This window comes from Heterocephalus glaber, unplaced genomic scaffold, assembly GCF_053883595.1.
Source record: "Heterocephalus glaber isolate CG9 unplaced genomic scaffold, H.glaber_assembly_v1.0 deba00001564, whole genome shotgun sequence".
Lineage (NCBI taxonomy): Eukaryota > Metazoa > Chordata > Mammalia > Rodentia > Bathyergidae > Heterocephalus > Heterocephalus glaber.
The window spans coordinates 380,247-404,773 of record NW_028258351.1 but is presented as its reverse complement, the minus strand read 5'-3'; the positions used below and the strand labels follow the sequence as shown (position 1 = coordinate 404,773).

Here is a 24,527-nt window from a genome sequence, read left to right as displayed (position 1 = left end):
ACAACAGCCAGTTTGATGGGAGCCCAAGAACAGCAGCTTTTAAAAATAAGGGTAAATAATAAGGCTTCAGTAGAATCCAGAAGACAAGCCAGCTGATAAAATATGGCATCTACACAGAAGGGCACAGTCTTTCAGATACTCAGGACAAATAAATCTGGATCCAAGGTAGCACATAGAGGACCTGAGTTTACTAGCCCCACCTCCCAGCGGGGACACGAGTACATTTTTGCCACAAGCCAGCAAAGTGCTGCCGTCTCTGGGAGCCCTCCTCCCCAAAGAGCTGAAGCTGCGCCTCCCACTACTTCCCATTCAGCATCATACTCTCCTCACACCGTGTCCCCACAGTCAGGGCCCAGCCTCTATACAGCATCCACCCCTAGGGGAACTGAGACCCGACCACGCGTTTCCAATCCTCAGCAAAAGAGTCAGCAAGTTCATACAGCACCTCCCCATCCTGTAAGCATACATCGTAATGTCAAAGAGGAAGCAACTCGAAGAGGGGGTGAGATCAAGCCAGGGTGTGAGGTTGGCTGTCGCACCTCCTTGACCCCAAATGCCAAATCCTCCTGCCTCTTGAGTTTCATAGATGAGAAGGATACTTTAGAATCACAAAACTTACAAGAGGATCCGCCTTCCAAGGTCCAGAACCCTCAAGGGGTCAGAGTTCCTCGTAGGATTTCATCTTACCCAAAGGATGAAGCAGTACAAACCGAGCCCACTGGAAAGATTTTGACTGGTGAGGTCAGATCTCCAAGGAGTCCCACTAGCCCAGAGCATGGCAGCAGCCGGGTCGCTACAGACCACCGGGCAGCTCATAAAAGGAGTCATGGCCAAGAGTCACAAATGGATCCTTACACATCAGTTCTTTTAGAACCTAAGGCCTTGCATAGGAATATGAAATTGACATCATCCCTCAAACTCTCTGTCCTTAAAGATTTAGATGGTGGACATCGAGTTCCTCCTAGACATTCAGAGCATGAGTCTCTCTACAAACGTTCTGTCTCCACTGAGACTAGACCCTCAAAGGTCTTAATATCACCAGATGTGGAGCCCAGTGTGAGATCCTCAATCCGAGACAACGAAGTCAGCTGCAGGGTCACCATGTCCTCACCACGACAGTCAGTGCAGTCAACTCTTCATCCTACAGCTCGAGCAGTGCCTGACAGCCCTCGAAAATCTCTCATGTATGTCACTCCAGAGTCCATCCATAAGCAGCAAATCCAAAGACCCGCAGAAACTAACTACATGTACTCAGGACCTGCAGTCAGGTATCCAGAACCCTCTCGAAAGCCCTCCATTCATGCAGAACTGGAACTGACTCCTTGGCCCTTAGCCCCTCGGTCCTTACCTAAGTATGGTCCTGACTCCTCATGGTGGGCCTTACTGAATCCTCAAGTTGAAATGCCCCAAAGCTTGTCAACAACACTCGATTTTGAGCCTAAGTCCCCTCTCCTCCTAGACACTTCCGAGTCTCTTTATGAAATGGACTCAATTCCTTTCTGTGAGGACCTGATATTCCAGAGAGAGAAGGCAAGCCCACGACTACCACGATCACCAAAGGAGTCTTCAAGCCAGTTACCATTGAGAGAAGTTCCACAGGACCCCAAGTACACCAACAAACAGCTCAAGCAAAGGTTTAATGCTTTCTTCCTGGGTATGTGAAGAAGACTGCCCAGGTGCAACCTTGATTTAGTGAGATGGGACACTGGGGTGGGCAGGAAAGGGCCCCTCTTCAGTCTTGGCCTCAGGGCTACTCTGCCACCAATGCCAAAGCCACTCTTATCCATGAGCCCAGTGTTCCATGCCTTTCCTGCCAGCTTCTCTGAGCTCCAGGCTAATGACATTGATGGTGATGCTTGTGACAGGTGTCAGGCATCGACTCTTCCAAGCAATGGTACTTTTCAATGGCATATAGTAGAGAGTGGTTTGCAGGGTCTGAAGCTGATTTCTGAGAGTAGAGATGAAGAACTGAGCAGGGTTGAGGGCTAGGAAGGGCTGTTATGAAGGGTAAGGGCCTCGGCAATATTCTGGCATCAAAGTGGAATAGGTGAGGACTAGATGAGCTGGGACTTGGGCTTCTGGGAGGGGAAAAGTGTTAAGAGTGGTGGAAAAAGAGAGAGGGAATGGGAGTGTGATACTTGGTCAGAAGTGGGTGGAGCTTCCTGGAGAAGACCAAGGGTTGAGTGCACCTTTGGGTGGAGACATAAGCTAGAAAGGGAGGTACAAGCAGTGAGGGGAGAGCTGTCACCTGACAAAAAAGCAACAGTCTCTCTGTTACTTTTAGATGTCTCTGAGGAAATGCAAAATCGAATCATCTGGTGGCTAAAAGGTCTGTACTTTTCCCTCTTGTGGGTCTGTTGTGGGCCCTGGAGGATAGCAAGATAGGTGAGAGGGTGGTATCCCTGTTCCCTGTTCCTGTTATAGAGAGAGTTTGAGTACATGCTCTGAAGGAGCAGGGGAAGTTTTCCTCGCCTCAGATTCTATCATTAGAGCCATCCATTTGGGAATTTGAATTTTTTTGTTTGTTTTCAAGAGTCTCCTTTAAATGAGAAATCACTTCCAGAATGAAGACAATTTAAGTCCTCATTGCTTTTTCAGCTTAGCTGGTGTTGTCATGTGCTAAAGCAAAACAAAACAACAAACCAAGGAAACTGCCTGTTTCATAGTCTTGCTCAGGGCTGAGTCCACACTAATTCAGGTTTGGGCTCTCTTTTCATGTGTCTCTTTGGCTCCTCAGAGCCCTCCTCAAGCCCCTACCCTGTACCTTGAATGTATTTAATGGGTGCTGCTCGGGCAAATCTCGAGGGATGTCTGGGCTGTCCCCTCGAGGCCCTCAGTGGTTCTCACAGCCAACTCTAGAATCCTTAAGAGAAGTGTCCTTGGCCTTGTATGACCCTCTTGCTTCCTTAGTACTCATGGACTGGCTGGTGCCAGGGGAGTGTGAGGACTCTTGGCAGCAGGGAGTTTTTGGTTTGAGCATTGTGGCCCGAGTTAGTTCTGAGCTCTGGATGGAGAAATTCCTGGGTAGGAGAGAGCCCACAACCAGCATGAGCTCTGAACTATGGATAACAAAAAAGCAGAAAAGGGGAAGCCAAGCTTCTTAAAGTAGGTGTGTAGTGAAGTATGGATTCAGAAATTGTCTTATTGGGTTTGAACCCTGAGTCCAGTATTTTCTGACCATGACCTTGGGTATATTACTTTTCCTCTCCAAGCCGTAGTTTCACTTATTACATTCTATAATGGCTTCCTCAAAGGTTATTGTGAAGATTAACCAAGCTATTACATGAAAAGCATTTAGCATGGTACTTGGCAACAGGGAGCATTCAGTAAATGACAGCTGTTGTTACTAGGAAGGGATTTGGCCAGCCAGGTTGTGCTGAATTCCACTGGGCATCTTTAGTAAAACTCTCTTTTTCTCTTCCCGTTGGCACTTTCTGAATTCCATTTGCTGCCCCCTGGGAATGCCTGGCTTCTACTCTTATTACGACAGATGAAGAGGTAAGAATGCTCCTGGGAAGTTATTTCCAGTTTTCCTCTGTGCTCCTGCCCCTTAGCCAAGTCCCACTCCTGTCCTCTGATGGAAAGGGGTATGGAGGGAAACACTGCTGGTCCCTGTGGTTGGGGAGGTTATGCACTGCAAAAGGGCACCTGTGTTCCACTTGCAAAGCTGTGTACTTCTTGTGCTGTATCTCCCCCCAAGAGAGATTTGCACAAAAGTGCTACATGAGCTATCTGCAGCTCTGGAGAGAAAGAATAGAGATTTTTTGGAAGATGATGAATATTGCCAAGTGCTCTATAAGAAGACTGGGCAGCCATGGGTTGGATTGGTCCCCGTTTGGCTTCTCCCTCTCCTGCCTGGGATACTTCAGAAAGGGGTTGCTTTTCTGAGTCATGTATTGTTTGAGTTCTCAGTTTGGAACGGCATAGGTGGGCTCTGCTCTTGGCAGCTCTGGGTCCTAAATATGGCAGTGTCCTGATTTCACAGTGCATTTTTAGTCCCCATAAATACTTTGGCTCTTCTGGGCATGTTTGATAAGATGGTCAAACCTTTTCCTGCTTCTATTCTTTATCTTAACCATATTCCTATCTTATCCAAAGCCTAGCAGTGGCCCCTAATGGGTCTCATCCATAGGCTGACCAGCCTAGGATGAACAGTTGACTACAGATGGAAACCAAGTGGGGGGTGGGGAGTGCAACTTGAGCTTAACAAAACAGCTGAAGGGGAGGTGTCCAGGAGTGTGGCTGCCACCCCCTCTGCTATGAGTTCTTATCCAGCCCAAGGCCCTGAGCTCAGCTGTAGATGGGAGCAGCCACTTTTAAAGAGTGTTGCCCATGAAAAACAATAAATCCACCCTTCCCCTCTTTCTTCCTTCCGTCTCTCTCCTTTCCATAGATAATTCTTATTCAGATACCTAGCACTCCACCAGCAGCTATTGGGGGAACCTTACAATACACACCTTCTTTGGCTTTGAGAAACTGACCACCTGGATCGGGAGATAAGTCATGCATAGGAAACATTTAAACAACAATATGCAGTAGTCTGTGTCAAAAAGCAGCTGGACGTGGTGGCACATGCCTGTGATCCCATCACTTGGGAGGCTGAGGCAGGAGGATCACAGTGAGTTTGAGGCCAGCCTGGGCTACATAGTGAGTTCAAGGCCAGCCTGAAGTACATAGGGAGACCCTGTCTCAAACACACACACACACACACACACACACACACACACACACACGCACACAGTACTCTTGGAGGGTCTCAGGAAAGAGGGAGTCAGCAAGATTTAGGTAAGGAGTCTAGGCAGGGGGAGATATCTTACCATCTGGCCTCTTGCTCATCCCATAATACAAGTCTATACCTTTTGGAAGGGGTGCTATTTCTCTTCATTCAAGATTTGATGTTTTTGATTGAGCAGGCTCCTCCCTCTTCTTCCCTACTCTCACCCCTTTTTTCTTTGCATCTTGTTTTAGTTTAGGAAGTCAAAAGCCTTGGCAGCAAGACAGCTCCTTCCCAAAATAGCTCTTATCCTGTCTGGATAATTACAGCTCTCCAGCTCTGTTCAGAAGCAGAGCTGTTCCCCAGAAGCTGGGGAGAAAGGCCTTCCAGGCAGCTGGGCTGGTAGTCTCTGATTCTCTGGAGATAGGGTGGCTTGAAGGTAGACCAAGTAGTTTCCCTGCAAAATAGGAGCAAGTTAGGCTTTCCCCAGCCTATCCCCCAGGCTGCACGACCCCCCAGGCTAGAGACTGGTGCTGGTGTCCAAGGTCTCCCGTTCCTCTGACCTGGGAATGGTGGACTGTTTCAGATTTTATTCCCAGCAGGAATTCTCCCGTGGTGTGGCCCCAGCACTTGGCTTATGGAACAAACTTCACAGCGCCTTTAGGTCCACAGGTTGGGGTGGTGCTTGATTCAGCCCATGTCTCTCTTTGTCTCTTCCAAATGACCCCTCAAGGGCCAAGGAGTGGGAAAGAGAGATAGGTGCGTCTCACCCCCGGATTGAGACACGCAGGGCTAGAGTCTCTCTGGAGGAGGGTGTAGTACACTGAGCAAAGCACTCTTGATGATGTGATTTTTGGCTTTGTTTGTTTTGGTGCTTTGTTGGGTCAGCAGGGGCTGCCTTCTCACCCATCTCTGGGGAGTTGCTGAAAATAAGCAGTTCTTGACAAGAAGGGGCACTCCAGGCCCGATATCCTGTGTCTTCAAGGTACTTGATGACTCACTGTGGATGTGACGTCTCAAGCTGTCAGATGACCAAGTGGTTTCCTCCTTGCTATAGCTATCAATTATGCAAGAAACCAACTCTGAAAAACAGGCCAGGAACCAGAAGAAGCTGTCTCTATGATACCTGTGGCAGGCCTCTGTGTCGTTAGTGTACCATGTCATTTGACATGGGACAGGACTGTCAGCTTCTTTTTAGTCCCTAAGAAAACTCAAAAACCTCTGAGGAACCTGAGGAGTCTCTGCATTCCTGGATGATAACAGGATCCTGGGTTGTGGCCTGTCGGAAAGGAATCCTGGAAACTGTCTTTCCTGCTTCTCCAATTCCTCTTGCTTTGCACAAAGGCTCAAAGTTGAGAAGAAAGGGAATTGTCTTTTTCTTTGTTGATATTTTTAAAAAATATGAAATGTTTTGCGAATTTGCCTGTCATCCTTGCGCAGAGGCCATGCTGATGTTCTCTGTGTCGTTCTGATTTTAGTGTATGTGCTGCCAGAGCAAGCACTGTTTTAGTTTTTTGAGACAGGGTCTCTATGTAGTTCAGGCTGGCCTTGTACTTACGATTCTCCTGCCTCAGCCTTCCAAGTACTGGGATTACAGGCGTACACTACCATGCTATGAAAAGGAAAGGGAATTGTTGAAATGGAGCAGAGCAGCTGAAAATGGGGCAGGGCATCTCAGGGGGTTTTTCATAGCAGCTTGACCTCCACTACATAGCTTCTTAGGAAGCAGGTGTTGGATTCTGTCAAGTGGCCTATTGTTCATCTAAAGCTACTATGGGCAGCCAGGTTCAGAGCAGGATGGAAGGCTGGTGACCTCTAGCCATGACTTGCTAATTTGGGGGACAAATGAGGTTGACTGATTCATAAAGGTTTAGCACTGAAATTCTGTGTTATAAGAACCTCCTTCAGCCCTGGTCAAACCAAGACGGTCACCCAAAGCAAGGGTGGGATGCTCTGCCCCAGCAAGAGCCCCTGGAAGCACAGGGAGGAGGTGGCTTCCTGGTTTCACTGTGAGACCTGGGGAGGTTACTCCTTTGGCTTGTGAAAGGGAGACAGGAAAATGTGATCTCTTCCTCTTGGTCTTGATGGCAGAATTTAGGCCAGACTCCCTTAGTGTTTTTTGTTGTTGTTCTGCCCAGAACGATCTCACACAGTGAAGAACTTGCTACATTCATTTTGGACTTCCTGATGTATTTTCAGCTATTACTTGGTTCCCTGACTGGACTCTTTCTCTAACATACCTTTCTGTCAGAGTACTCTGGTGGCTGTTTGAAATGGTAGTCTTTCAAGAGGAAGAATAGTAGGCCTGGGTAGATTAGGCAGGGTGCATACCTGGGTCAGGAAGACCATCTGCAACCCAGAAGCCACCCTGACAGCTGCTCAGCCAGAAGAAGGCTGCCCTGTGTGGCAGCAATGGCCATATCTCTTCACTGTCCTCTGCTCAGCTGCCTTTGGCTCAGCTGCTATGAGAACAGCAGCAAGAGACAGCTGCATGTTGGGGGCTGAATGAGAGGCTGGAGGAGGGGAACAGAATGTGAGGCAGCTCCTGAGAGCAGGGCAGGCTCAGAGACTGAACAGAAGGACTGGGCCAACAAAAGTCTCTTCTTAAGTGCATCCACCTCTAGCTCCAAGGGGGTCTCCCTAGTGGCTGCTTTCAGGAATTTGGAGAGACCAAGAGCTGCTTTCTAGAGTTGAAGTGGTGACTGGTTGGAAAAGCTGATCCCTTAGTTGGCAGCAGGATGGTCATTCTAGTGTCACTACAGTTTATGGCATTGCCCTGGTAGTGTCTGTTCTGCCAACTGTCTCCACTCATTACACATGCATGCAAACTCCTACTCGTTTGGAAGGAAGGGATTTGAAATAGTCACTGTTGACAGTGGTTGGTTTGGTGTTGATAATTTTCTCATTAGCTGAGATAATAGCTACCATTAATTTTAGTGATTGTACCATTTTTAAGTGTGTTAGTGAATCTTTGTAGCAACCTATGAGGTGGACTTTTTGCTCCCTATGCCACAGATGAAGAAACTGAGCTCAGAGCTTGTTTTTTTTTTTTTTTTTTTTTTTTCAGACCTTGTTCATCAAAGCTGGGAGCAGTTTAAGGAGCTTCTTGTCCTAGGGATTAAACCATGTGGTAAAGATGTACTTTTTCTGTAGCTATGTCTTCCTGGAAAATGACCTCAGTATTTCAGCAATAGCAAGAATTGTGGGGCAGGGGATTTAGCTCTGTGGTTCCCTCGCCTGCCTCACAAGGGCAAGGTCCCGAGTTTGATCCCTGGTACCAAAAAAAACGAATTGTGAAGGGTTTTAGAGGGAGTAGCTTCAGTGTCTTTGCATGTAAATTGTGAGGCAGGGAGGTGGACATGAGCTTAAGGCAGTTAGAATTAAGGGTGAGCGACAGGTCAGTGAAGCCCAGACCCTCAAGGCTAAAATCAGAGTGGAAAACTAATCAGTGAGTCCTTTTTGTCACTCCATATTGATCAGCCAGCTCCTGGGGGCATAGGCCTAGTCACACAGGCAGAAATCACATCATGTGCTCACATGTGCCCTGAATTGAAGAGAAGAGGTTAAAATAGAAGACACTGTCTTGCCCTTGAGGGGCTTGTGGTTAATTTGGGAGAGAAAAGTATATAGTTGGGTCATTTGAAAGCATGTGGACATTCAAGGACGAAGCAAAGTCCAGTGAAATGAGTCAGCAAGGCTTCCAGCATGGGAAGTACTTGGAGGGTAAAAGCCAGGGAGAGATGGATTTTGGCTCAGAGTGATGAAGACCTTGGTAACTCAGCTGCCCAGAGGTTGAAGGGCAGTTGTTAGAGTCAGTGAAATTTTGGCAGAGGAGGTATTCAAACAGAGGCTAGGAAGACAAAGAGGTTCTTGAAGAGTGTCAGGCATTTGGGGAGTAGTCATTCACATGAGGAGGTGTGCAAGTCCCTTCCAACCCTGAGCTCCTGTGGCCCCACCCTCCCTCAGAGGAGGTGTTGGAAGTTGCTGCTTTCTAGCACCCTCGTGGCTCCAGAGCTGCCCCTCTCCGTAGTGGTTCATCAGGTGTCAGGAAACAGTGCTTCCCAACCTTGCCATTCACATCTTATGTCTGTCCCAGGAAGGTAGGACAGTAGGCAAAAGGTTGGGGAAGGAGTAGGCTTAAGGTACTTTGGTTTCTAGCCATTGCACAAACCTCGTTGGACAAATTGGCTGAGGTTTCCTTGAAAGACACAACCCAGTGATGGCCCATTGGCCCCACCAGGGTCCCCTGACTGTATTGTCAGTGACTCATCCACTTCTGGGGGAATGGAGGTATAATTAGTCCTTGTATCACTTAAGAGAGACAGCTATTGAGAGACAAAAGTAGGCTTTGCTAGTCTTGCAGATCTGAAATCCTGATTTCTTTGTAATAATTGTTCTTCATTCTTTTTGGGGGTGGGGTGTGTACCAGGGATTGAACTTGGGACCTTGCGCTTGTGAGGCAGGCAGCAGAACCACTGAGCTAAATCCCCAGCCCCCAATTGTTCTTTATTCTTGGCTTTGAACCTGGGCCCTGGATTGGCCCAAGTGCAGTCTTTTTGCTTAGGCCCTATGGCACACAACCTTCACCGTGGGTGGGCAGGAAAAAAAAGACCCAGGATTTTTTCCCTACAGACTACGTTGGTCTGACCTAAGAAGAGGGGTGAGGACAGCAGGCTCAAGCTGTGCTGGCTGAATTGAATTTCTCAGAGCAGTGATCCTCTAGGCCAAGCTAAGTGTCCAGTCCCTGGCCATTTGGCTCCCTACCCTAGCAGTACCTGAGAAATTGTACTCTAGTCAGTCAGGGACATCAGTGCCTGTGGGATGTTGAATTTCAAGGGAGATTCAGAGCTCCAAGAGCTGAATGGTGCTGAGGCACAGTTGGCCAGGCCACCTGCTTGCTGGAGGTGGGAAAGAACATTCAGTCATCAGTGACTTACGAAAGGGCTGCTGTATCTCACCCTGCTTCTGACCAGGCATGGCACCCTATCTCCATAAACACAGAATGAGAGAGCTGGAGCTGGGGGAGTCCAGCCTCTTTCACTGAGGGAAAAAGAGGCCCAGGAAGGCCGATGGGTTTTAATACACTGAGATAACAGTAATGCATGGAGACTTATGCCAAGACCAAGTTCTGTCAGAGGGCTCTAAATGATACAGGGTTAGCATGCAGGGCCTGGGCAAGTGGAATGAGTCAGCTTGTCTTCAGCTTTTATTTGACCCAGCATGCCTTATGTTGGGCCTCTGGTACAAGGGTTAGAAAGGAACTGTGGGCCATTAAGACTCCTTGATTCTTGGCTTGAAGCTGAGTTCCATGGACTTAGGCCTCTCTTCTCTCAAGGCAAGTTGGCACCAGTGTGCTAAGGTCACACATGGCCTCTGGAGCCTGAAAAGCAGGTTGTAGAGAAGAGCTGGGATTCTGGCCACAGCTGAGGATAAGCTAGCTGAGCTGCTTGCCCTCCTTTCTCCCCCAAGGCTGGGGATTGAACACAGGGCCTTCCCTATTCTAGGCATTAAGTTGCCTTTTGAGATGTTTCTCTGTCCACACTTGGACCTGGGAGGAGGGATATTATGATAGAGGAAAACAAGGCTTTGCAGTGGGGCCTACCTTCCTTGATAGTTTCCTCCCATACCAGGCCACAGGACTGCCTCCTGAAAGCACCCAAGAGGCATTCTTAGGTGTATATGCATGAGTACTAGTGGCATGGGGTTTGGAACTAGTGGGGCATTGTGTAACCCAAATCTGACATTAGGGTCTGATGGTGGTAGTGGCAGCTGGTGCTTCTGCAGATTTCCAGTAGCTTTTGGTTTCTCTCTTAATGTCTTTTTTTTTTTTTTTTGGTACCGGAGATCGAACTCGGGACCTTGCACTTGCAATGCAGGCGTTGGAACTACTGAGCTAAATCCCTGGCCCCTCTTAATGTCTTTTTTTTTTGAGTGCTGCTTCCTTTCGCCTGGTCTACCCTAGGCTGTTGCTGGGAATCTCTATGCTTCCAGGAGTTTCCTGTCCTTGGAGCCAAGCTTCAGGCCCAAGGCATCCTATGGCTCTAGGGCCTTTTCCTGGCTGTCTTCATGGGCCAATTTTTCTTTAGCACCTCCAGCTGCTGCCTTGATCTCTTTGCCTTCCTCCAAAGCCTACCCCATACCCTCCTACCTCACTGTATCTACTTTTTAGAATCCCAGAAACTCTAAGAAAATTTAGAAATAATCTAATTTAACTCCTCTTGTTTTCAGGGGTGAAAACTGAGAGCCTGAGAAATACAGTGAGTTGTCCAAGGTCACTAGAAGGTTTTCTCCTCAACCTGCTTGATCATGAATTTTTGCCCCTGATATCTTTAAGCAACAACATCCCTCCAGCCCCAGTCCACCATTGTTAGATATCTGGTCATATGTTCAACAGCAGCCTCGTGTTTTTCTAAGCTTGCTCTCACCTGATCTCAAGGCCCTCCTTTGCTCCCTTGGATGAGTTCTGATGGGTCTCAATTATGATCACTAGTTCATAGATTAGATTGAAACAGGGTAGGCAGACATCTGACACTTTTACCCTTACAGCCATGCCGTGGGGCTCAGTTTTGTCCAGAGACCAGTCACTCTGCCTTTGGGGGAAGGCTTCTGGGAGCCAGATAGACATAGTTCTGGAAACTTCTACAGGAGCCTGACAAGTTCAGACCCTACTTAGCTCAGGAAATCCCTCACCAACTCCCTACCCCCAAGCATCTATCTTCCCAGAGTTGTGCTCTGACCCTTCTGAGCTCCTAATGCTTCTAAAGCTGTTGGGGCATCTGTCCCAGAGTGTCTCACCTGCTTTGTCAGGGGAAGAATGGCCCAGTCAGGCATGGGTCAGGCTGGGGCTGGCCTCTCCAGAGTCTCCAGAGTCCTCAGCCCCAGGCAAGGCTTCCCAGCCCCATTAAAGCCACTCAGCGTCTCCTACCCTAACAGCAGATGATCCCTGTATAATTTATGCAGCAAATCCTCTTTAATCTTTAATCTGGAGTCCTGAAAAAAGGGAACCTGCTGCTAACCTGTTCTTTTTCACAAGTTGAGTGGAGGTGGAGAATGTCTGAAAGTGTGGTGGGGTTATGGACAATCAACCCGGACATCGATCAGCTTCACTTCCCTAAAACCTTGCTGAACCTCTGGGGTAACTTAAGTGTTTCTGTCCCTCAACTCATCTTCCCTTTACAAAGGCATCTTCTGGGAATCAAGTCCCCTCAGTGCAAGAGAGCTGAGGAAAAGCCAAGTGTCCAGAGCCGCCCGGGGACGGGATGCCGAGCCCTGTGCGGCTCTTCAGGGGGTGGTGGGCGCGCCCCCTCCACTAGCAACTAGGCCCTCCGCAGCGAAGGTACAGGCCCCGCCCAAGGGACAGCTCGCCCCGCCCAGGCGGGCGCCGGGCCCCGCCCCTAGAGGGCCGCACTCTGGGAGGCGGGTGGGGGCCGGTGGTACAGCGAGGGCAGCGTGCAGCTCTAGCAGCGGGTTGCTCGGACGCTGTCCAGGCGGAGCCGGCCCGGCCGGGGCTGCAGCCATGGTAAGGCGGGCGGGCGGGCTCGGGCAGGGCTGGGCCTCACAGGGCCCTCCACTCCCGAGCGGCTCAGAGGGGACCCCGGGCGCCGCAGCCCCGGCAGCACGGGGCGGGAGGCGCTGTCCCGGGCCCCGGGTTCAGGCAGGGTTTGCTGGCGGTGGCGCTACGTCGCTGCTCGCAAGTTTCCCTCTAAACTGAGTAGCTACGGAGCGGGCCGGACCCCGGGGTTGCTGCCCACGGTCTTGGAGGAAGGGGTGGGTCTATGCAGTGGGAGGTACCCACCGGTAGCGATGGCTTGTACTGGGAAGGGCACGTCAGCGATGAGCCTGATCAGGGTCTCCGCCCTTGCTCTAGTCAGCTGTTACCTGATGACCATTCCTCACCCACCTCCTCTGGGCAAAGAGGCCAGCACCAACTTCCTTTGGAAAACAGAGGAGACCCACAAGCACTGCCTGTCTTCTTAAAGGAATGGCGAGACTGGGTCCCTTCTCTTCACAGCCCGACAAGGGGCACGCCCAGGACCTTTCTCAAAGGGACCCCCCGAGAGAGGGAGACTCCCAGCCATCATTCTGCCTAATGAGAGTATCTTTTGGCCTTCGGGACAGAACCATGAGGAAGCTTCCTCCTGCTGCATCTACTCCCCCACCCCCCAACTAAGTCCCTCTGCAGTGTGTGGGGGCTGGGGGACTCATTCCTGCCACCTGCCTGTGGTGGGAAGAGAAGCAGTAACCCCAGCCAGCCTCCCTGGAAGCACCAATGTAGGAAGTTTTGATGCTTGGCTGTGAGGAAGCCAGCTCTTCTCTTGCCATTGATGCCAGAGCCTGCCATAAACACAAAGTATGAGTGTTAGGACCTCCAGGCCACACACCATCCTCTCCCCCGAGTCTGGAACCCTCCCTCCCTCCAGTCTGTGCCCTCTGCTTGGGAGGCACAAGCTGTTTACAGCAGTAGGGGATCCAGGACCAGCCTGTGGGGCAGGATGTTGGCAATGGGCAGCCACCAGAAGGGAGCTCCCTTGGCCCTTTGGAATCAGAAGCTTTTAGGTCTAGAAAGGCCACCCTTTGGGCTCTTGTCTCTCAAGCTGTGTCCAGGCAGAGGCCCAAGTCTTGGCCAGGAAGTCTTAGCGACCCTATAACATTCCCCAGAGGATCCTGGGAGAAGCCAAGTGTTGCCTGTCTTTATCCCTGTTCCCCTCCTCTTCTGCACATGGGGGGTGGATAGGCTTCTTGTCCCAGGACTGGATGCCCGGGAAGCACTGATTATCTCTGGTGCCAAGCCCAGCAGGGACTAGAGGGGCTTTTTCTGTCACACACTAAGCTCAGTTCAGCTGAGGCCTTGGTGCTTTCAGTTTGGCCCAGGCCACCCTGTTCTTTGTTAATTAAAGATACCCACCACCACCAGTCTCTAGCCTGAAGTCCCTGCCCTCAAGCCAGCCAAGTCTTTAGGCTGGTTCCTGTCAGGGCAGACTCCTCTAAGAGAATCTCCTTATCAAAGGAGGTCAGTGTCCTAGCTGCTTTGAAATTCATTGGGTAGACCTACCCAGTCCAGGAGTTCCAGGGGACTGAAATTTGCATGTGAAAAAAATGACAGGTCAACATTTATTACTATCCTGTGATTTGAGATGCACCTTCTCCAAGGTTCAAAGCAGCTTGAGGTATCTCATCTAGGAGTGATTTCTCTCCCCAACCTCCTGGGGAGGCAAAGAAAGGCCATTCATAGTTGCCCATTAAGGTCCTGAAATTAAGACACTATTCAGACTCATAAATGGTGTTTCCAGCCCAACCAGAAACACTGGCCTCCTCACTCCTAATAGTGTTCTGTCTGTACATCCCTAGCTATTTGTCTCCCACCTAAGTGGCAGCTCTGAAGCCTTTGCAGTGCCAGCCTCCTGTTACTGTGAACCCACGCCCCTCAGAGACCAAGTGCCAGGAGGGGATGGGGTGATGGAATTGATAACAGATTCCTATGAATCTGAGGTCAGGTATCCTAGGATAGCAGGAGTTCCTGGAGCTAAGAGCCCTCTATATCTGGGGTTCCCTGCAGAGAAATCTAGGAGCAGATTTCTGAAACTAGTTGGACAACAGTTTCTCCTGGGAGAAAAGGGTCACCCCTATGGAACCTATTCCCGGGATTATTGGACATCCCACTCTACTTCAGTACTGCTTGATATTGAAGTGAAAGAGATCAGAGGGTTGGAATCTTTTGGGAATAGGTCTCCTATGTGGCTGCCCCCTTGTAATGATGGGCCAGGTCACCTTGGGAACAGTTCATAGTCCTTAGGTAGGCCTCAGTGTCCTTGGGGGTTAACAGAAGAAACCAAGTGGATCAGGAGCCTGTGCTGCAGACCGACTTGGGAGGTTGGTGCTGTGCCCACCGGGTTAGGCAGAGGGCAGGCATCATGGGGCAGCCAATCAGAGGAGGAGGGGACTGCAGAGGAACGGAGTGATCCTGCTGCAGCTGAGCTGTCCTTGGAGGGTGGGATCCAAGGGAAGGGGAGGAGGAGGAGTGGGGAAGGACATTCCACAGGCTTTTTTGGCCCCTGCCAGAGACTAGAGATAGAAGGAGGTCAAAAGGAAAAGGGAAAGGAGCAAGCCAGGAAACCAGAAGACAACAGGAACATCAAGACAAGGCTGTTTCTGTGTGTGAGGAACTTTGCTTGGGAGATAAAATTAGACCTAGAGCTTGCTGACAGGGAATCTGAAGCTTGGGGCATGGACCATTCACTGGGATGGCAAGGCAGTTCTGTCCGTGAGGTCGGGACTGAAGCTGGGGTAAGGTGCTGCTCTGGGAGATGGGTGGCTATCTGTTCCTAGGCCCCAGTGACCTGTCTTCTTCTGCCTTGACTGGGACTCAGAGTCAGAAAATGATTTGGTCACTGTTAGAGCTGGGGGAGTGGGAAGGAGAGACAACAGACAGGAGGTGAGTGCCCTGGTGTCTTGACTCTTCTCGTAGAGCCTCTTGGTCTCCTCCATGTTGATGCACAGCCTAGAGCTGCTGGGTTCCTGGTTTCCTCTGCTGGAAAATTGTACGAGTTAGGGATCTCCATCAGTGCCTTTCCTTCTCCTCTCTCTGCTGCCCCTCTGCTTACGCCTCTGGGCAGAGCACATTCCTCTCCCCCACCCTTAGCCAAACTCCCAGACCAATTACTGGGTCACTATGAGATTGTACAGAGAGGCAGGATTTCCTGGAATTCCCAACTGCTGCTCCTCAGCCATGTCCCTTCTCTGTTGCTGTATAATTAACTGTCTAAGCTGAGACACTTTTGAGAATGAAAGGGGGAACAAATAATCATTATGCTAGGCCAACAAGCATAAACTGGGTTGTGTGGTTACCTAACAGATCTCATGTGTGAAAAAAGCCTATTAGGTCAGGCCTGCCTTAGGATAGCTTCTGGCCACCAAGCCCCATGTTGGGGTTCCAGTTTCAGGCTAAATGGACTCTCTTCCTCCCTTCTGTACAGGCAAGCCCTGCAGGGTATGGCTGTCAACAGGTGTGGAGACTTGAGAGATGACAGTCTAGAAGTAGTTTTTAGGGGACTTTTCCCTCTATATCCATTCCCTTTCCCCATTTGGTACTGGGGATTGAAGCTAGGTCCTAGGTATCCTACATCCCCAGCTGTTTTTTTAAAAAGTTTTTTGTTGTTTGTTACTGGTTTTTTGAGACTGGGTCTCGCTATTAATTCAGGCTGGGCTTGAACTCACTATGTAGCCCAGGCTGGCCTTGAACTTGTGGCAGTCCTCCTGCCTGCCAAGTGCTGGGATTACAGGTGTGTGCCACCATGCCTAGCTCAAAAAGGTTTTCATTTTTGACATGGTCTTACTAAGTCCTAAACTGCCCAGGCTGGGATTGAATTTGGGATCTTCCTGCCTTAGACTCTTGGAGTGTTAGGATTACTGGTGTGCACCACCATGCCTGGCTCTAGCCTTCCTTTCTCAGTTTCTTCCCTTTGACATAAACCCAGCATGTCTACTTCTTTCATTTCTTCCCTTTGTAAGACGGGGCTTTGCAGGAAGACTCGGGCCATCCTATCTCACCCACTTTGGCTGGGACTCCACAGTGGTCTAGGGTAGCCCCTACTGGCTTGGCCAACCCCCAGAGGGTGAGTCAGCCTCTTCAGCCTGCCCTTGTCCATTGTCTGGGATGGCACGTGGATGTTGTGAGGCAGAGCTGAGCCCAGCACTGCCAGGCACCCCACAGAGGACACTGCCCCCAAAGGAGAGGGGAAGCTGTAGGGCCTAGAGCTAAGCATGAGAGCAAGGGAAACGAACCCACCTTCTAAGCTGGGGATGGGGTGGAACAGGCTTCTACAGAGGAGCCAGTCCATTCTCTGCATACTATATCACCCCCTTCTCTGGGGCAGGTCATGGATTAGGCCAGATCCCTTTCTGCACTCCTGACTCCAGGTAGCATGGGCAAGGGGACAACTAAGAATGCTTCCCCTTAGATGTCTCTCACAGTTGGGGGCTGTCAGCAGCACTGGGGGTCCAGCCATCCTTCCAGCCCTTCCACGCTCTAATGGTGCCCTCCCATCTTCTCTCATGTGGTCCCTCCAGCTGTCCTCCTTCCATACTCAGCATCCACTGGTAGGCTTGCTCTTCTCTCCTGGGGTCCAACAGATTCATGATCAGTTGTTCTGGTGTGGCTCAGTCTGGAGTAAGAGTAGGATCAGTGAGACTGAGCTCCAGGCAGCAAACCCTAGAGAGTGGGCACCTGCAGTAGAATCTGTGCTCTGGTCCCCAGCTCATTGACCAAGAGTGACAGAGGCACAGAGCGCCCTGGCAGCTCCTCACCTGCCTGGGGGAAGCTTCCTCCACCCCAGCTTCCTTGTGTCCCTGCCCTATTCCAACTTTCTGTACTTTTTCTTGAGTACTGAGTCACACTGTCAGGTCTCAGGCCTCTGTCTACTCCCTCTTAGTCTGATTTCTTGGCCTTTGGGATAGTCCCTGGCCCCTGGCTTGGCCAGACTCCCAGGAAGGGCAGCCTCAAAGACAGCATGCTGAGAGGGACTGGAACTGGAAGCATGGCTTGAGGGTCCTTCTCCTTCTCTTAGCTGAGGAGGCTGGTGAGCTGGTGATGGGGAGAATCACCATCATGCTCTGCTGGCATGGCTGCAGTTTCTTTCCTTTCTAACCACAAGTGCTTCTCTCTCCTCACCTTCTCCTGTCTTCTGCCTTCTTCCTTGTCCTTCCCTTCTGGCTCCCTCCCTGCCACCTCCCACCTACTTCACCTCCCCCAACCCCCAGATCAAGCCTTTCCTGGAGGACACCACGGATGATGCAGAACTGAGCAAGTTTGTGAAGGATTTTCCAGGAAGTGAAAGCCGCCACCCACCGGAGGCCAAGACCAGGGTGCCCAGGCCCCAGATCCCGGAGCCAAGACCCCAGGCCCCTGACCTCTATGAAGATGACTTGGAGCTCAGACCCCCCTCGTGGCCCCAGTCCTCTGACAGCCAGCAGTACTTCTGCACCCCCATCCCTCTTAGCCCCTCCACCCGGCCCCGCAGCCCATGGGGCAAGCTTGATCCCTATGATTCCTCTGAGGTAGAGACTCCAGGCCTGCCTTTGCCTTTCAGTGTGTGTGGGGGCAGGAAGACCCAGGGAGGGAGCAAAGAGAACCTTGTTTTGTGTGTGTATGTGTGTGAGTGTGCATATGTGTGTGTGTGTATACACCTGAGGCCTCTCTCTGTCTTATATTAGCCCTAGAACTGTGGTCCCTTGCCTCTGAGGGCACTAGAGATTGGCAGTGTCAGGCAGGGCTAAAAGGCCCAGTGGTGGCCTCAGATGAGAACTCCAAGGAATCTGGTACTTTTTTGTTGTTGTTGTTGTTGTTGTTGTTTTGGTACCAGAGATCGAATTCAGGACCTTGCACTTGCGAGGCAGGCACCAGAACCACTGAGCTAAATCCCCGGTCCAAATCTGGTGCTTTTTAAAGCCTGGGGTGAAGATGTAGACGAGAAAGCAAGAAGACTGGTGCTGGGGCCCCTCTTGCCTCTCTGATGCTTCTGTCTTCCTGTTCATTAGGATGACAAGGAGTATGTGGGCTTTGCGACCCTCCCCAACCAAGTGCACCGAAAATCTGTGAAGAAAGGCTTTGACTTTACCCTCATGGTGGCAGGTAGAAAGGGGCAGGGCTGGGTTGGGCAAGGGGTATTTTAGGTGGGGTTGAGGGGTGTGTGTGTTTGTGTGAGTGAAGGAGCCATGGGTAGGGAAGGAGCAAGCAGCAGATGGCTGTGCCCTTTTTGCAAAATAGCCAGAAGCCTTTGATGGCCAAAAATGTGTATTTGGGGTCAGCAGGGAGAGAGATGCAAAGAGCCCTTAACTCACAGTTTTCTAGTGCAATATTTTCCCTTTCTGTGTAACCTTGGGTGATCTCTTGCTGTCTGTTGGCTTCATTCAAATAAGAAGGCTGGATAAGCTGATATCACTGTTTCCTTCCAGCTCTAAAATGCTATGTTTGATTAGTGTAGTCTCAGTTGATAAGAAGTTACCACAGAGCTATAGATCTTGCCTTCTGATTTGGTGCCTCTTCCTTCTATTCTGTTAGGAGAGTCTGGCCTGGGTAAATCCACTCTTGTGAATAGCCTTTTCCTCACTGATCTATACCGGGACCGGAAGCTCCTGAATGCTGAAGGTAAGGAAAGGAGAGGAGCATGGAGACAGGCAGACTTGTTTTGAGAAGTTAAACTCACAAACCTAGTAACCAAGTCAGGGGACCTGGGGCCCTCTCAGGATGCTGGAAACCATAGCTTCCTAGAGAGACTGATGTATCTCTCTCCATAGGCCTGTCTGGCCTGGCAACCCACCAGCCAGCTCCCCAGAGATTTGGGTGCTGAAGCAGGGCAGGGACCAGCATGCTGCTCTCTGAATGAATCTCTCTGACTCCCAAAGGATTCCAGGAATCCAAGCAAAAAGCCTGGAGCAGAGAAGAAGCTGGGGTCAGAGCCAACAGCCACTGGCATTTCCTGTGTTGGGAAATGTGCTCCTTGCTGGTTCCCAGAGAACAGGCCTTCAGGCAGCCTGTGGATAGGAAGTGGGGGTGTGGTGTGTGGATGAGGCAGTCTGGGCAGCAAAGCTGGCTGGGGTAGGCAGTTTGTCCTGAGCGGGCAGGTCCCTGCCCTTGCCCTCGCCTCAGTTTCCCCCTTCTCCAGAGCGGATCATGCAGACTGTGGAGATCACTAAGCATGCAGTGGATATAGAAGAGAAAGGTGTGAGGCTGCGGCTCACCATTGTGGACACACCAGGTTTTGGGGACGCACTCAACAACACAGAGTGGTATGTCTGACCAAGCACAACCCCCGCTGCCCCGACCCACCCGCCTGCTCCATAGACACACAAGGGTGTATGTGAGCATGGACATAACCATATTTGTGAGGAGGAAGTGCTTTGTCATTCCCCTCACCGGACAGCTGCCTCCTCTTCTGTAAAGTGAGAGGATGGTTTCTAATGTTCCTTCCAACTCTGACCTGTCATTCTATAATGAGGGTGGGGATGCAATAGAAGAAAGAAAAATTTCAAAAAACAAACATATGTGAAAACATACAGCATAGGGCCTGACACACAGTAGTAGGTGCTTAATAAAATCACCCTCCATCCTTCCTTCCTTTTTACCAGCAACATTTTAGATGCCACAAGTAAGTGTTGTTAAAGGGGAGATGGAGGAACATGGAGGAGGGGTGAAGGGAGGAAAGAAGAGGCAAAAGGAAAAAAGGGTGGAACTTGATTTCAACTCAACACCCTCTCAGCTCCCTGCCAGAAGCAAAGGTGGTTTTGCCACATGTGCACACGCACACTCCATCATCCCTCTCGTTTTATTTTTATTTTTTTATGAACTGGAGAGATGCTTACGTAATGGTTAGATGTAAGCAAGTAGATGAGGATAATGGATGAAAAAGAGGACAAGAGGGTAGTGCCTTTGATGCAGAAGTTAGGTAGTACTCAGAGGCCTGGACTGAGAGTTCACATCTTGTTTGACACTTAGTAACTGCGTGATCTTGAGCAAATGCCTACAGTCTTACATCTTCTATTAAAAAAAAACAACCCAGCTGTTACCACCTCACCCAGTGGATCTGAAAAATCCCCCTGAATGGTGCCTCCATATTGAAAACTATAAAAAAAGGCTATTTACGTTCATGCATCTGTAATGATGATAATCGCAAGGCCAGCAACATAATCTGTGGGGCCCCTTGTTTGAAATTATCAAGCATTTCAAGATGATACTGCATCATACTAAGCATGGGCCTTTTTGAGTGCAGGTCCTTGTGTGACCATACAGGTCATCCACCTATGGAGCTGACCCTGGATGACTGCCTCCCAGACTAATCAGACCCTTACAGACCTTTCTGTGCTCTGAATCCCCATCACATGCTTTATCATTACAAGTGACTTTGAGCACAGCTGAATGGTTCGTCTTCAACTTCGAAGTCTGAACCCTTTGGGGAGGGCTGTTTCTTCATTCTTCCACAGCCCTGAGCTAGTTCATGGTACATAGTCGCGTGGTCTCCATCTATATTCCTGATGGGGTAAGGTGACCTCTGTATCATCAACATCTTCCTTCTCCGCCTCCTCCCTGTTCTAGCAGCATGTCTCAGCTAGTGGGTTGCTCTGACACTCTCCCAACCCATTCCAATTCCTACTGTAGCAAGTACCACTTTCTCCTTTAATCTACTTCCCTCCTTTTACCCTTCATAATAATAGTAATTTCAATAATGATTTCATTTCAATAAGTTTTTTAATAACAATCTATCTCATGGTTTATGGTGTACCTCCATATATAGTCATTTAGTCAACCAGTACAAATTTACAGAGCACATACTAGGTGTTCAGCTTGTGTTGGACGTTTTATTCTTTTTTTTTTTTACCGGATATCGAACTCGGGACCTTGTGCTTGCGAGGCAGGTGGTGGAACCACTGAGCTAAATCCCCGGCCCTTGTGTTGGACATTTTAAGGAATACAGAACAAGTATGAATGATTCCTGTCTCTGAGAGGCATTACAGTCCAGTGGTGGGAAGCAGTTCTTTAACATGTGTATTCATTAGGCACTATGTAAGGGCAGGCCTACCGAACTGAGTCAGAAAGCCAGGAACTCAGGTGGCTAGAGACTTTACTCAGAAAATGATCTGGAATAACTCTTTTAGCTGCTTGCAGTTTAAACTTTTCATTTGTAAAGAGGCACTGTAACTGAATACAGTGCCACGTGCCTGTTGTCCCAGCTACACATACAGAGAAGGCTGAGGTGGGAGGATCACATCTAGCCTGGGCAACATAGCAAGACCCTGTCTCAAAAAGAATTATAAACATGTACTAATAAAAATAAAAAGGAGGGCCAGGGATTTAGCTCAGTGGTTTCGCTGCCTGCTGTGGAAACGCAAGGACCCAAGTTTGATCCCCGGTACCAAAAAATCAGTCAATCAATAAATAAAAATAAAATAAAGAGATGTTATAAGCATGAGCTATATAAGGCTACGGTGGCACAACACAGTAAAATTTTTTATAAGTAAAAATCGTACACTAATTATGAAAGTATAGTACAGTAAATACATAAAACGGTAACATGATCACTTATCATCAAACACTATGTACTGTACATATTTGTATGTGCTATACTTTTATATGACTCGCAGCACAGTAGGCTTGTTTACACCAGCAACACTACAAACAGGATGCATTGTGCTGTGATGTTATGATGGCAATTTTTCAGCTCCATGATGATCTTATGGGACCACTAGTATATGGAATCCCAAGGTGATGGAAATATCATTATGTGGTGGAGGACTGTGTGTGTGTGTGTGTGTGTGTGTGTGTGTGTATTCACATACAGCTGTGTGGTAAAGAGCGGGGAACAGCAGTATGTAGTGATGTAGTCGAAAGAGCTTTCATGGAAGACCTAGTTCTTGGATAGTGCTTTGAAAGGTAGAATAGGTTTGGAGAAGTAGAGGAAAGGGTGGGAACTACATGAGCAAAGTCTCTGAAGCTAGATTGTGAACCTGACTTAGGGCCTCCCTGACCTCTAATTGGTGTTCACAGATAGCTACCTTGCTATTCTTTCTTTGGATTTTTTTTGGTCACCTGGCCCTTTTTTTTTTTTGGTATCAGGGATCAAACTCGGGTCCTTGCGCTTGTGCAGCAGGCGGCGAAACCACTGAGCTAAATCCCCGGCCCACCTGGGCCTTTTTCTTCTTATCAAACTAGTATTTATTGAACCCTGCTTGTGTACTCACTCTGGTTTTCTATCAGGACATGTGATACACACCCCTGTCCCAGGCAGGTATTTCCCCGAAGGTGTATCGCAAACCAGGCGATATCACTGTCTTAGAACACTGCTCAGGGCAAAGGCTTCTTCTCTGCAGTCCCAGAGCTCACTAGGCAGTCCCCACTCCCATGGCTTCTCTGCTTGTCTGTCTCTGCCCCAGCTGGAAGCCTGTGGCAGAATACATCGACCAGCAGTTTGAGCAGTATTTCCGAGATGAGAGTGGCCTGAACCGCAAGAACATCCAAGACAACAGGGTGCACTGCTGCCTGTACTTCATCTCACCCTTCGGCCACGGGTATGGTCCCAGCCTAAGGCTCCTGGCACCACTGGGTGCTGCCAAGGGAACAGGCCAAGGGCATCAGGGGCAGGGCTGCCACTAGCAGGTGGTCACAGATTCCTGTTCCCCAGGCTCCGGCCATTGGATGTTGAATTCATGAAGGCCCTGCATCAGCGGGTCAACATCGTGCCTATCTTGGCTAAGGCAGACACACTGACACGTCCTGAAGTAGACCTCAAGAAACGCAAAGTGAGGGCAGCTGGTAGGGGGAGAGGGGAGCAGGTGGGCTTCTAGAAAGGATGGAGTTTCCGGAACTGTGGGCTCCTCATCTGTTTGCCAGATCCGGGAGGATATTGAGCACTTTGGAATCAAGATCTATCAGTTCCCAGATTGTGACTCTGATGAGGATGAGGACTTCAAATTACAGGACCAAGCCCTAAAGGTGGGGCCACACCAGGGCATCCCTTCCCATCTTGTTTCTTCTGGGCAGAAGAGGGAAGCAGAATTCCATAGAAGGACAGGCTTTTGGGGTGGGAGCAGACCCTGGCTTCCTAGAATGAAGCAGAGAAGATAAAGATGCAAAGGAACAGGTGAGAACAAAGGGTGGGTGCTAACAGGCACCCCTAACTTTTCAGGAAAGCATCCCATTTGCAGTAATTGGCAGCAACACTGTGGTAGAGGCCAGAGGGAGGCGAGTTCGAGGCCGACTTTACCCTTGGGGGATCGTAGAAGGTAAAGCACTGAGTTTGTGACCAGGGTATCTCCTTGCCCTTAGAGGCTCTTCCCTCCCCATTCCCCTGGCTGACCCCTGGCCTTCCTGTGCAGTGGAAAACCCAGGGCACTGCGACTTTGTGAAGCTGAGGACAATGCTGGTGCGTACCCACATGCAAGACCTTAAGGATGTGACACGAGAGACACATTATGAGAACTACCGGGCCCAGTGCATCCAGAGCATGACCCGCCTGGTGGTGAAGGAACGGAATCGCAAGTATGACCAGAAGCCAGACAAAGCTGGCAGGGATGACCCCAAGCACAGCCTTGGGGAGACCGAGGCTGCCCTTTGTTCTTCTATAGGGTCTAGGCTCAGCCTAAGCTGGTGCTGGGTACCCCTAGCCTTACCAACCCTCCTTTCTCCTCAGCAAACTGACTCGAGAAAGTGGTACTGACTTCCCCATTCCTGCTGTACCACCAGGGACAGATCCAGAAACTGAGAAGCTAATCCGAGAGAAAGATGAGGAGGTGAGAGCAGTATGGTAGGGGTTGTTAGCCTGGGTATTCCTCTGATTGTAAACCTCAGGATCTCTTGGTCAGGGAATAGAAAGATTCCTGGCTCTGAAGCATATTTGGGATGTCAGTTGTGATTCTGCTCAGTCTGCATCATATCTCAGGACCACCAAAACCCTCAAGGGATTAGAGCTTGGGTACACTCCCCCCAATACCATAGGATTCTCCAGAGGGCCCCATTTTGATGCATATGCCTATTCCAGCTGCGGCGGATGCAGGAGATGCTACACAAAATCCAAAGACAGATGAAGGAGACACATTAACTGGCTTTCGGTCCTGGATATTTAAATCTCTTCTTCCTGTCCATGCCACCCCCTTGCTGCACCAGCTCTGCTCAGGCCCCTGCAGCTACTGCCACTTCGCCTTACATCCTTGCTGATTCCCCAGAGACTCGGAAGAAATAAAGTTTAATAAATCTATAGGTGGCTTCTGGTGTCCCTGTCTGTAATCTTACCACCTCCTGGAGACCAACATCCTAGGACTCGGTTTG

General features: G+C 49.8%; 1 protein-coding gene and 1 non-coding gene across 8 annotated transcripts; one reads left to right on the top strand and one right to left on the bottom strand.

Moving 5' to 3' along the window:
- The first annotated feature begins 15 nt into the window (after positions 1–15).
- On the top strand, positions 16–24,456 carry Septin4 (septin 4). 7 transcript variants are annotated; one of them, XM_021248738.2, is made up of 14 exons: positions 16–1,654; positions 2,285–2,329; positions 3,491–3,498; positions 17,471–17,767; positions 18,248–18,341; positions 18,771–18,857; positions 19,375–19,498; positions 22,637–22,771; positions 22,885–23,002; positions 23,094–23,195; positions 23,389–23,485; positions 23,579–23,741; positions 23,893–23,992; positions 24,241–24,456. In XM_021248738.2, exons 1-14 carry the CDS (start codon positions 103–105, stop codon positions 24,298–24,300), a joined length of 2,982 nt encoding a protein of 993 aa, XP_021104397.1. In that variant the 5' UTR covers positions 16–102; the 3' UTR covers positions 24,301–24,456. The 7 variants fall into 7 exon arrangements, with proteins under 7 accessions (XP_021104397.1, XP_021104418.1, XP_012923150.1 ...); XM_021248759.2 differs by lacking the exons at positions 16–1,654; positions 2,285–2,329; positions 3,491–3,498 and adding an exon at positions 12,100–12,233 and having other exon boundaries at positions 17,471–17,575; XM_087191419.1 differs by lacking the exons at positions 16–1,654; positions 2,285–2,329; positions 3,491–3,498; positions 17,471–17,767 and adding exons at positions 12,121–12,233; positions 12,582–13,064.
- LOC147823746 (U6 spliceosomal RNA) lies at positions 6,110–6,216 on the bottom strand. The gene has a single exon (XR_015443349.1). It is a non-coding gene; the product is annotated as a U6 spliceosomal RNA (small nuclear RNA).
- Positions 24,457–24,527: the final 71 nt, after the last annotated feature.